The 12,926-nt window shown below is 47.3% G+C and overlaps 1 protein-coding gene across 1 annotated transcript in view; it reads right to left on the bottom strand.

The window, feature by feature from the left end:
• Positions 1-12,926, bottom strand: part of LOC145353799 (delayed-rectifier potassium channel regulatory subunit KCNS2) — a 41,351-nt gene that overhangs the window by 13,822 nt on the left and 14,603 nt on the right. Inside the window, exon 2 of the mRNA XM_080204615.1 lies at positions 4,265-5,259. Within this exon, the coding sequence (XP_080060741.1) occupies positions 4,265-5,230 (966 nt within the window). The 5' untranslated portion in view covers positions 5,231-5,259. The remainder of the gene's footprint in view (positions 1-4,264; positions 5,260-12,926) is intronic.

Below are 12,926 nucleotides of genomic sequence, written 5' to 3'. Positions count from 1 at the left end.
ACCTCAAACTGTGGCCATGGACTGTTCATCCGGTACTGGGTGTCAGATATGCAGTTTGACAATGTAGTGATAGAGGAGGAGAGACTGGTGCTGAGCTGGAGTTGGCTCTTGTCAGTGTACATGTAAAAATGAATGCTAAGTCTTTGGAGAATGTCACCATGGGACAGCATGTCAACTAGAAACAGGAGGAGGTCAAAGGTTAACCCTTGGAGGGGGCTGAGGGGGGATGCCGGCACAAGAGGTAAGGGTGCAGGAGCAGGAAGAGAAGCCATTGCAAGTAATTCTTTGGCTATGATTAGATAGGTAAGAATGGAAGCACGTAGAAACAGTCCCACCCAGGCAAATCACAGTGCAGATATGTTGAAGGAGGATATGTGGTCAACCTTGTCAAAGACTATAGACTGGGAGAGAAGGACAAGGAGGGAATGTTTACCCTTGTCACAGTCACATATATTGTCATGAGTTTCTGGTTTCCTCCCACAGTCCAAAGATGTGCAGGTCAGATCAATTAGTCATGTTAAATTGTCCCTTAGTGTTCAAAGATGTATGCGTTAGATGGGTTGGCCACGCTAAATTTTCCCTTAGTGTCCAAAGATGTGTAGGTTAGGTGGATTGGCCATACTAAATTGTCCCTTAGTGTCCAAAGATGTGTAGGTTAGGTGGATTGGCCATACTAAATTGTCCCTTAGTGTATCAAGATGTGGAGGTGAGGTGGATTGGCCGTGCTAAATTTCCCCTTAGTGTCCAAAGATGTGTAGGTTAGGTGGATTGGCCATACTAAATTGCCCCTTAGTGTCCAAAGATGTGTAGGTTAGGTGGATTGGCCATACTAAATTGTCTCTTAGTGTATCAAGATGTGGAGGTTAGGTGGATTGGCCGTGCTAAATTTCCCCTTAGTGTCCAAAGGTGTGGAGACTAGCTGGATTGGCCATGCTAAATTGTCCTTTCGCATCCAGAAGTGCGTAGGCTAGGTGGATTGGCCATGCTAAATTGTCCCTTAGAGTCCAAAGATGTGTAGGTTAGGGGGATTGGCCATGCTAAATTGTCCCTTAGTGTCCAAAGATGTGTAGGCTAGATGGATTGTCCATGCTAAATTACCCCTTAGAGTCCAAAGATGTGTAGGTTAGGGGGATTGGCCATGCTAAATTGTACCTTAGAGTCCAAAGATGTGTAGGCTAGATGGATTGTCCATGCTAAATTATCCCTTAGTGTCCAAAGATGTGTAGGTTAGGTGGATTGGCCGTGCTGAATTGTCTCTTCGTGTCCCAAGATGTGGAAGTTAGATAGACTAGTCATGGTAAATGTGTGGGTTTAGGGGGACAGGGTGGGGGAGAAGGCCTGGGTAAGATACTCTGTCAGAAAGTCAGTACAGGCTTGATGGGCTGAATGGCCTCTGCTGCACAGTAGGGATTCTATGATTCCTTTTTAACTATAGGAAGGACGAGGAGGGAAAGTTTATCCTTGTCACAGTCACACATAATGTCATTAATGACTTTGATAAAAGCTGGTTTGGTTCTGTGGTCGGAGTAGAGGAACCTCAGGAGTAGAGTTCCAGGAACGATGGAACCAGATCTAAATACAAAACCTTTATATTTCTATTTATACCGACTATTGTCCATTATTCTCAGTACAAAAAAATCCTATCAGTTTGAATATATTCCAGCCGATAATAGACTCTTTAATTATACTAATCTGTTCCTAACCTACTAATGCCACAATTAGATTTCGGCATATCATCCTCATTATTCTCTACTTAAGCGCCTTTTAATATCAATTGAATTGGTGATTGTTTGATAGAATGTCTTTATCTTGTCAAATAATGTTAAACTGGATTGATAATGCTGAGGCAAGTATCTTCAGAAGAAATAGATAAAAATTCATAATTTTGCGATATCTAATGTGATGGCACTATCATGCAATATATCAATGTTAATAATATTTGGAGTCCTATTATATCTCCATAATATATGCAGAAGTGTAATGTGGCACAATAATATCGCTGTTAATACAGTAGAATTACATGGAACATACAGAAAAAAGATAGACCATTCGGCCCAAGTGGTTAGGAAGACAAATGGTATGCTGGCCTTCCTTGCAAGAGGACTCGAGTGCAGGAGCAGGGACATCTTACTGCAGTTGTACAGGACCTTGGTGAGACCACACCTGGAGTAGTGTGTGCAGTTTGGCCTCCTTATCTAAGAGAGGATATACTTGCCCCAGAGGGAGCACAATGGACATCACCAGACTGATTGTCGTATGAGGAGAGATTGGGTCGACTGGGCCTGTGTTCACCGGCATTTAGAAGAATGAGAGGGAATCTTGATGAAAAGTATACAATTTTGACGGGGGCTGGATGGATTGAATTCAGGGATATTGTTTCCTCTGGCTGGCTTGGTGGAGTGGGGGGTTCTAGAACATGGGGTCACAGTTTCAGGATATGGGGATCAGCAATTTAGGACTGAGGTGAGGAGAAATTTCCAGTCTCGCCATCTCCAATCTATCTATCTAACTAAAGTCACTCATCCCTGTAACCAGTTTTGTCTATCTTTAAGCTGGAGGCAGTGGTGCAGTGGTATTGTTGCTGGACTAGTAATCCAGAGACCCAGGGTAATGCTCTGGGGACCCAGGTTCAAATCCCACTGTGGCAGATGGTGAAATTTGAATTCAATAAAAATCTGGAATTAAAGGTCTCACGATGACCGTGAAATGATAAAAACCCATGTTTCAATAATATCCTTTAGGGAAGGAAATCTGTCATCCTTACCTGCTCTGGTCTGTATGTGACTCCAGACCCATGGCAATGTGGTTGACTGTTAATTGCCCTCTGAAATGATCCAGCAAGCCCCTCAGTTCATGGGCAATTAGGGATGGGTAATAAATGCTGCCCCAGCCAGCAATGCCCACATCCCTTGAGCGAATATAAAACCTCTCTAAAGCCTTCACATCCTTCCTAAATTTTGGTGCCCAAAATTAGTCACAGTTATGGGCAGCAGGGTGGCATAGTGGTTAACACTGCTGCCTCACAGCGCCAGGGACCCTGGTTCAATTCCGGCCTTGGGTTACTGTCTGTGTGGAATTTGCATGTTCTTCCCATGTCTACGTGGATTCCCTCCAGGATGCTCTAATTTCCTCCGACTGTCCAGAGATGTGTAGGTTAGGTGGATAGGCTCTGCTCAATTACCCCTTAGTATCAGGGGGACTAGCTAGGGTAAATATGTGGGGTTAATGGGTCGGGCCTGGGTGGGATTGTGGTCAGTGCAGCCTCAATGGGCCAAATGGCCTCCTTCTGCACTGTAGGACTCTATGATTCGATGATACTCTAAGTGACTCTATACCAATGTTAAGGACGGAGGTGAGGAGGCATTTCTTCACCCAAAGAGTGGTGAGCCTGCGGAATTCATTACCACAGGAAGTAGTTGATGCCAAAACATCGAATGTATTCAAGAGGCAGCTGGATATAACACTTGGGGTGAAAGGTTATGGGGAAAAAACAGGATTAGGCTATTGAGTTGGACGATCAGCCATGATTGTGATGAATGGCAGAGCAGGCTCGAAGGGCCGAATGACCTCCTCCTGCTCCTATCTTCTACGTTTCTATGAAAGCTCACAGTTAGCGGCACGGTAGCACAATGGTTAGCACTGCTGCTTCACAGCTCCAAGGATCTGGGTTCGATTCCCAGCTCGGGTCACTGTCTGTGTGGAGTTTGCACGTTCTGCTCATGTCTGCGTGTTTTATCCGGGTACTCCGGTTTCCTCCCACAGTCCAAAGATGTGCGGGTTAGGTTGATTGGCCATGCTAAATTGACCATAGATGCATAGGTTAGAGGATTAGTGGGTAAAATATGTAGGGATATGGGGGTAGGCCTCGGTGGGATTGTGGTTGGTGTAGACTCAATGGGCCGAATGGCCTCTTTCTGTACTGTAGGGGTTCTATGATTGATTGTTATCATATTGATGGATTTTTTTATTCATTAGTAGGACATACTGGCCAGTATTTATTGCCCATCCCTTTTACCCTTGAACTGAGTGGCTTGCTTGGCCATTTCAGAGGGCAGTTGAGAATCAATCACATTGCTGTGGCTCTGGAGTCACATGTAGGCCAGGCCGGGTAAGGACGGCAGATTTCCTTCCCTAAAGGGCATTAGCGAACCAGATGAGTAGTTTCAAGCTGATTTCTCATGGATTAGGAAGCACAAAGAAAAAGTGTCCTATCAGCATTAAAACTCTCTTAGAAAGCCCAACAACTGGAAAGTCTTATTCTTACCTTTAAAGTTGCCCCTAGTGACCGAAGTCCCGTTGAGTGACGGGCTAACTTGAGCACTCTGAAGATCCTCATCAACCTCAGGACTTGAACCACCTTGCCCAGGTTTTCCAGGTCGGTTGTGTGGCCAAAGATCAGGTGAACCAGCAGGGTGAAGTAAAAGGGCAAGACGGAAATGATGTCAATCATGTTCAGCGGGTGAAAACAAAACCTCTTAAAGTTGGGGCTGAGGAGCATGCGTGAACACACTTCCATGGAGAACCAAGCGATGCAGAAATGCTCCACAATTTGTAACCTGGGATCGTCAATCTCCTCCTCGTACTCGTCCAAGACCTGGTACTCAGGCATGCTGTGAATGCACATGGTGGCAATGGATCCCAGCACCACACTGATGGAGAGGAAACTGAAGAGTCTACTAGGGATGGAATATCCAGGATTCTCCAGGGTCAGCCAGAGCTGCTTCCTATAGTTCCCGTACTTCATCCCGCGGAATATCAACAAGTCACGGTTAAAATCGGAGATCTCGTCCGGGGAAGTGTCGATGCTGCTCACGTCGCTCTCCTCGTCCCAGTTTTTGCGCCTGCTCTCGGTTTTGCGATCGTGGTACCGATATCTGCAGCAGGAATCGAGGAAGAACTCGTTGATGCCCCAATATTCAATCTCTTGCGAAAACGAGAAGACACAAAGTTCGTCCATCATGTGCAGCCTCCCGGTCTGATAAAAGTTTAAGACGTACGGGAAGAGGCCTGGGTGTCGGTCGAAGTAGAACTCTTTCTTTGACACGTCGTAATCGTCACATATTCGGAGAATGGACTCCTCCGAGTCACACTTTAAGAGCTGTCCCAGCCTGGTGTTAGGGAACTTGGAGAGGGTGCTGGAGCTCAGCTTCCTCTTCAGCCCTCCAACATTCACATTGATAGCCTGATCCTCAAACTTAGGATCCCAGCTCCGGAATGTCTCATTAACCATGGTAACCAATAGGACCTGTCCGTATTAACCTGCAAACAGACAAAAAGATACAGTTATACCAAACAATAGTGTGTCTGGGAAAGGGCATGGAATGGCATCGGATTTACAGTGCAGCATTTGGCCCTGCTGATCCATTCCAGTGTTTAAGCTCCACCTCCCAGCCCTCACTCACATTGTCAGCATATCTTTCAGATCCATTCTCTCTCGTGTGGTTATCTATTTCCCACTCGCTGAGATGCTGCTCACCCCAATGCACCCTGTGGTAACAAGTTCCACATCTCACAACCCTCTGGGTGAAGGAGTTTCTCCTCTGCTTCCTATTGAATTTATTACTAATTATTTTATATATAGCACACACTCACACACACTGACACTCACACACACTGACACTCACACACAGACACACACACACACACACACTCACACGTACACACATACACACACACACGTACACACTCACACACAGACACACACACATGTACACACATACTCACACACACACGCACACAGACACACACACACGTACACACATACTCACACACACACACGTACACACACACGCTCACATGTACACACATACACGCTCACATGTACACACATACTCACACACACGTACTCACACACATACACACTCACACACACACACACACACATATATACATACAGACACACACACATATATGCACATATGTACACACACAGGCACACATACGTACACGCACAATCATGGACACATATACACACATGTATACACACATGCGTACATGTGTGTACACACACATGCACACACACACATACATGACTCGTGTACACACACACAAACACATATACATGTATGTACACACACACATGTGCACGTGCACACACACTGATGCAGCTTTTCTAAGCTGCCTTTGAGAGCTGTTGCAATACCTTTGAGTGTGATGAAGAATGCTGCAAATACTAATCTGCTCACACATTACTGTCGTTCCACTGAGTGAGATAAAACATTACTATTTCAATGCAGCATGAGTTTGATTTAACAGTGCTCTGTTCTTCGATGGCTGCTGGCTGGTTGAAACCTCAGCAGCTGAATGAATGAACAATGGGGTGAATAACGTGAAGAAGTGAGAAGTGTTTGATTTAGTTTGACTTTGAGAGGCAGGGTCAAAATCTCTCTCCTCTGAAAAGTAAGTAGGTGGCTTGGAGTCCAAGGTAATATATTGGGCTGTAGCCCCAAGTTGGGCAGGAGTCTTCCCATTCCCCATCTCCCCCACCCCCATCTCCCCCCGCCCGTTGAAGTGGTGGAGGCTGCCTCGCTAAATATTTTTAAGACGCGGGTTGATGGGTTTTTGATAAGCGAGGGGATTAAGGGTTATGGGGAAAGGGCGGGAATGTGGAACTGAGCCACGACAGATCAGCCATGATCTTATTGAGTGGCGGGGCAGGCTCGAAGGGCTAGATGGCCTACTCCTGCTCCTATTTCTTATGTTCTTATGTTCATTTCCCCACCCCATCTCCCCCATTCCCCCACCCCTAAATCCCCCACACCCTCAATCCCCCATTCCCCCACCTCCATCTCCCCCCTGCTCCCATCTCCCCCACCCCATCTCCCCACCTCCATCTCCCCCACCCCATCTCCCCACCTCCATCTCCCCCACCCCATCTCCCCACCTCCATCTCCCCCACCCCAATCCTCCCCCCACCCCCTCCCATCCCTCCCACTTCACGCAGCCAATCGGCTGTCTCCCTGACATAGGCCTCCTCGCACCCCTCGTGACTCTGAAAATTATAAAATCCAGCCCAGTAAATGTGTTCTGTGGAAGGAATGGATTTGAGAAGCTGAATGAACCCTTCAACTTTGTATTTTCTCAAATTCTTCCGATAAGTTCTTGACCTTGGGGTGGCACAGTGGTTGGCACCGCTGCCTCACAGTGCCAGGGACCCAGGTTTGCTTCCCAGCTTGAGTCACTGTCTGTGTGGACTCTGCACATTCTCCCCGTGTCTGCGTGGGTTTCCTCTGGGTGCTCTGGTTTCCTCCCATAGTCCAAAGACGTGCAAGCGAGGTGGATTGACCATGCCAAATTTCTCTTTAGTGTCCTAAAATGTGCAAGTTTAGGGTGATTGTTGGGGTAAGGTATGTGGGGTTATGGGGTAAGTCTGGGTTTGTGTTCATGCAGACTCAATGGGCCAAATGGTCTCCTTTTTGCACTACAGAGATTCTATGACCTTTGTCAGGATGGGCATAAAGGATAGAAACAGTTTCTTGGGATCTGGAAGGGTACAATTGGTAGACCCATTTAAATCTGCTTTCCCTAATGTGATAATCTAATCGAGGAGAGATATCGGATAGAAAGCTGGAGTGGAGACAGCGAAAGGAGAAGCGGGGGTGAGGTGGGGGGAGGGAGGAGTTGGTGGAGAAAGAAACAAAAGTGAGTTACTGCTGAGTAAGATTGTGGATGTTTCAAGAATTCGGGATGTCTTGACACCTCTACACACCTCACGGCTTGGATTTATAAAGCAGCTTTTGCAACCTCAGGACATTCCAAAATACTTCACAGACAATAAGAATATTTTGTTAAGTGTAGTCCCTGATGTAATGTAGGAAACTTGGCAGCCAATTTGTACACAGCAAGATCCCATAAACGGCAATGTGATAAAGACCAGATAGTCTGTTTTAGTGATGGTGGCAGGGTACCAGGGACAATACCTCCTCCAAATGGTGCTGGGGATCTTTTACAGGCATTTCAGAGGGCAGACGGGACCTCGGCTTAATGTCTCACCCAAAAGACGACATCTCTGACAGTGCGGCACTCCCTTAGCACCACACTGGGATTGTCAGCCCTGATGTTGAGAAGCAGAAGAACCACAAGGCTACAAGGTTCGTGACACAAAGCAGAAGTGCCATCAGTGAGCCAGACCAGGTCATTGGAGTCATTGCTGGGTTTTAGGAGACACACAGTCCGTGTTACCTGGGTACACACGGGATGCGATCGGTTTGAACAGGGCACTGCCGTGCTGTCTTAATGCAGCTGGCACTGATCTGAACAAGAACAAACTGTAACACGCTAATGTGATTCATAACCGTCTCACTATCGGATTGAATTATATACCATCTGCTCTTTATTTTAAACACACTTTAATGGCAAACAAAACAAGACGCAAATTAAATACCCTCACATCCCACAGCGATGTTGTATTGCTCGTGTGTTGAATGGAGTCTGAGAATTGGAGAGAGAGACAGAGAGACTCCCACATGAAAATTAAAGGCCATTAGGAATTCTAGGGAAGGCAGTGGGGTGGGAAAAGGGGAGGGTGAATGGGGGGGTTGGAGGGAGGGTGGAGGTGGGATACTGTTGTGAGACAGTGGGGGTGGGGGAGATTTTTTATTCATTTGTGGGACGTGGACGTCGCTGGCCGGCCAGCATTTATTGCCCATCCCCAGTTGCCCTTGAGAAGGTGGTGGTGAGCTGCCTTCTTGAATCACTGCAGTCCCATGTGCTGTGGGTTGGTGAGGGCAGAGGAAGGGGTGAGGGTGGGGGATGTTGTGAGACAGTGGGGTGAAAGGGTGTTGTGAGACAGTGGGGGTGGGGGGCTGTGAGATGGTGGGGGGAAGGGGTTGGGGTGATGGGGTGTGGGGGCAGGGAGGCTGTCGGGGTGGAGAGTATAAAAATTGGCAAGTCATGTTGCAGCTGTATAGAACGAATTTGGAATATTGCGTACAGTCCTGGTCGCCACACCACCAGAAGGACATGGAACTTTGAAGAAAAAATTTACCAGGATGTTGCCTGGTCTGGAAGATATTAACTTTGAGGAGAGATTGGACAAACTTGGTTTGTTTTCACTTCAACATCGGAGGCTGAGGGGCGACCTGATGGAGGTCTACAGAAGTATGAGAGGCATTGATAGAATGGATAGTCGGATCCACTTTTCTCAGAGTAGAAATGTTAATTATAGGGGGACATGGGTTTAAGGTCAAAGGGGGAAAGTTTAAAGGAGATGTGAGAGGCAAGTTTTTTACTCAGAGGGTGGTAAGTGCCTGGAATACATTGCCAGAGGAGGTGGTAGAAGCAGATACAATAGCAACGTTTAAGAGGCATCTCAACAGACATATGAATAGGCAGGGAATAGAGGGATATGGATCGCGTAGAGACATCATGTAACAGTACAAGCTTGGTGGGCTGAAGGGCCTGTTCCTGTGCTGTACTGTTCTTTATTCTTTCGAACAACCCTCAGGATCATGAAGGTCATCTCTTACTCTTCTAACCGTGAATGGATACAAACCTAATCTCTCCAACTTTTCCTTATAAGGCAACGTACCCATTCCTGGAATCATCTAGTAAACCTTCTTTAAACCGCTTCTAATGTATTTACATTATTGTTTAAATAAGGTGACCAATACTGTCCCCGTATTCCAGATGTGATAAATGTGTAAATAGATAAGCACAGTACAAAGCTGCAGTAGACTTTTCATTAAGAAACTTGCTGGAATATAAAAGCTAATTATGTAGGAATAAAATAGGAATTACTTTACTGAATCACGGTTCAAAATTCTGATAAGAAACAAGAGCAATCGGACTGAATAATCATTATCAACAACTCATTAACAGGTCTTAATTTAACCGTTTTGGGCATAAATAAGACCAACAATAGGATATTTAAAATAAGTTGTGGAGTTAGCCGAGGGAAACAGAAAGAGATAAGGAAAACAGAATGGAGTCTGCTGCATGTGGAAAGATGTGGATGTGCCGGCGTTGGACTGGGGTAAACACAGTAAAAAGTCTGACAACACCAGGTTTTAGTCCAACCGATTTATTTGATAGTAAACACACAAGCTTTCGAGGTTTCCCTCTTCGTCAGGTGAATGGACAGTTCTGGCCTCGGACAGAGCATATAAAGCACAGACAGTTTAGAGATTACTGATTAGAATGCGAATCTTTACACCTAACCTGCTGTTCAAGTCCTAAAGTGGCCGACAATGTGTGTGGAAGGAGCACTGATCACAGGTTAAAGAGATAACTTTGCATGTGGAAAGGCCATGGAAGGTGGAAGGTAACATGAGGGTGAGCTTTTACCCCATGGTTTAAATAAAGACACTGAAGCACCAATAAGAAAAACTTTCGCAGGACAATTAAATCCTGTCACTATAACACTCACCCAGCTCCAGCCCAGAAAATGGGTATAAAGGATAAGTCTTTGGAGGAAGCCTTTGCAGTGGAGAGGAATTCCTATGGGCAGATTCATGCTGATACTCTTGTGCAGTTTGAGAAGTTGTGGAGACGTGAGGCACCAAAAAAGTAAAAAGAAGAGAAGGGGCTGTTCACACACACACACACCAGTCATCCCGGCCAATGTTCACTCATTGTCATTGTCACAGGTTTCTGTTGTATAACTGAGGTGTTATACCCCGTCTTAGACTCTGATTAAATTCAATGTCACCGGCAAACTGGCTGCATCAATCCTGATTGATAAGATAAAAGATAATAACAAATTGTGCTTCAGTTAAAATCACTACACTACCTCGTACAGATCTTGGTGATTCAGCATTGCTTGCTTTGAGTGTGGGGCTCTCATCCTACGCAGGGCCAATAGGGCTACGTGAAATCGATGTGAGCTGTCAACCTCTCCCTCCATAGACTGGGCTATTCACTGAACTTACCACATCCCAGGGCCTTGATCACTGACCATATCAGTTCTAACAACTTCCTGCTTGCCTATCGGCTCACATCATCTTACCCCTTTCCAAAACCTGGATGCAACTGCCCTGAAAAAACAGAACTTCACCAAATCACTTCCAAAGTCATCTTCAAACTCCCACCTGCTGAGCCTTTGACCCGCTGTTCACCACTGTTGATCTGCCCACCATTCCCTCACCTCTATGTTTGGTGTCCATTCTATAATGACTGCCCTGTGGTCTGGCTCTTCCTCCCACCCCGTATATTGCCTCTGTGGTTTTTTTGTCCAATATTGAGTCTTTGATGTGCCACAGTTTCAGTCGGCTAAACATTGGGAAGATCAAAACCAACATCTTCAGTATTACTTCAGAACTCCGAAGCTGGGATTCTCCGACCTCCTCCACAGCTGGGATTCTCCGACCTCCTCCCCGGCTGGGATTCTCCGACCTCCTCCACAGCTGGGATTCTCCGACCTCCTCCCTGGCTGGGATTCTCCGATCTCCTCCACAGCTGGGATTCTCCGACCTCCTCCCCGGCTGGGATTCTCCGACCTCCTCCCCGGCTGGGATTCTCCGACCTCCTCCCCGGCTGGGATTCTCCGACCTCCTCCCCGGCTGGGATTCTCCGACCTCCTCCCCGGCTGGGATTCTCCGACCTCCTCCCCGGCTGGGATCCTCCAACTTCCTCCCCGGCTGGGATTCTCCGACCTCCTCCCCGGCTGGGATCCTCCAACTTCCTCCCCGGCTGGGATTCTCCGACTTCCTCCCCGGCTGGGATTCTCCGACCTCCTCCCTGGCTGGGATCCTCCAACTTCCTCCCCGGCTGGGATTCTCCGACCTCCTCCCTGGCTGGGGTCCTCCGACCTCCTCCCCGGCTGGGATTCTCCGACCTCCTCCCTGGCTGGGGTCCTCCGACCTCCTCCCCGGCTGGGATTCTCCGACCTCCTCCCCGGCTGGGATTCTCCGACCTCCTCCCTGGCTGGGGTCCTCCGACCTCCTCCCCGGCTGGGATTCTCCGACCTCCTCCCCGGCTGGGATTCTCCGACTTCCTCCCCGGCTGGGATTCTCCGATCTCCTCCCCGGCTGGGATTCTCCGATCTCCTCCACAGCTGGGATTCTCCGACCTACTGCGTGGCTGGAATTTTTTGGCCTTCTTCCCAGCTGGGATTTTCCAGCCTCCTCCCCGGATGGGATTCTCCAGTCCCGCTGCTGCGAATGGAGATGATGCTGAGCACCAGCCTCACTGGTACAAGCCTGGAGAATTCTGGCCTTTATCTTTGCCACCATTTCCATCACCACCCATTGGCTCACACTGTACCCTGGTGCTTCACCTCTGACCCCTCACACCATCTACAGACTCCTCCATTCCTCCAACAATCCCTACTACATGAGCCTCTTCCCTTTGACACATGTTTCAGCTGATAATTTGTCTCTGTGTGGCTCTCCACATTGCCATGTAAATGGAAACTGGATTTTGACGTAGAGCCCAGTGCTTTGAAGTTGCTTGAACTGAGGCAGAAATATTTACAATTTCAACAATCTTAGGAAAATGTGCTAACAATTCAGAAGCCTGTATTTTGTATTTTTGCTTTTCAGAAATTGCTCTCTTTAATTCAGGCAGCTTCTGTGATTTTTGTTATTGATGGATTTTGCACCTTCTCGCTTTCACGCTTTAGTTAGGTCTTATTGGCAAAGAATTTGCAGCACAGAAATGGGCCATTCGGCCCCACTGATGTCTGCTGGTGTTGATGCTTCACATGACTCTCCTTTCACCTTTATCCATCCCAATCAGCAAATCTCTTCCAATCTAACTTCCTCTTTAATATATCCATGGTGACATGGCAGTAATGTCAGTAGACTAAGAATCCACAGGCCTAGGCTAATGCTCTGGGGGCCTGGGTTCAAGTCCTACTACAGGAGCTGGTGGAATCATAGAATCCCCACAGTGCAGAAGGAGGCCATTTGGCCCATTGAGTCTGCACCCACCACAATCCCACCCAGGCCCTATTCCCATAACCCCACATATTTAGCCTGCTAACCCCC

This window comes from Carcharhinus amblyrhynchos, chromosome 16 (assembly GCF_965287045.1).
Source record: "Carcharhinus amblyrhynchos chromosome 16, sCarAmb.v2.hapA, whole genome shotgun sequence".
Taxonomy (NCBI): domain Eukaryota; kingdom Metazoa; phylum Chordata; class Chondrichthyes; order Carcharhiniformes; family Carcharhinidae; genus Carcharhinus; species Carcharhinus amblyrhynchos.
Note: the sequence above shows the minus strand (reverse complement) of the source record. Positions and strands in the feature narration are given on the sequence as shown.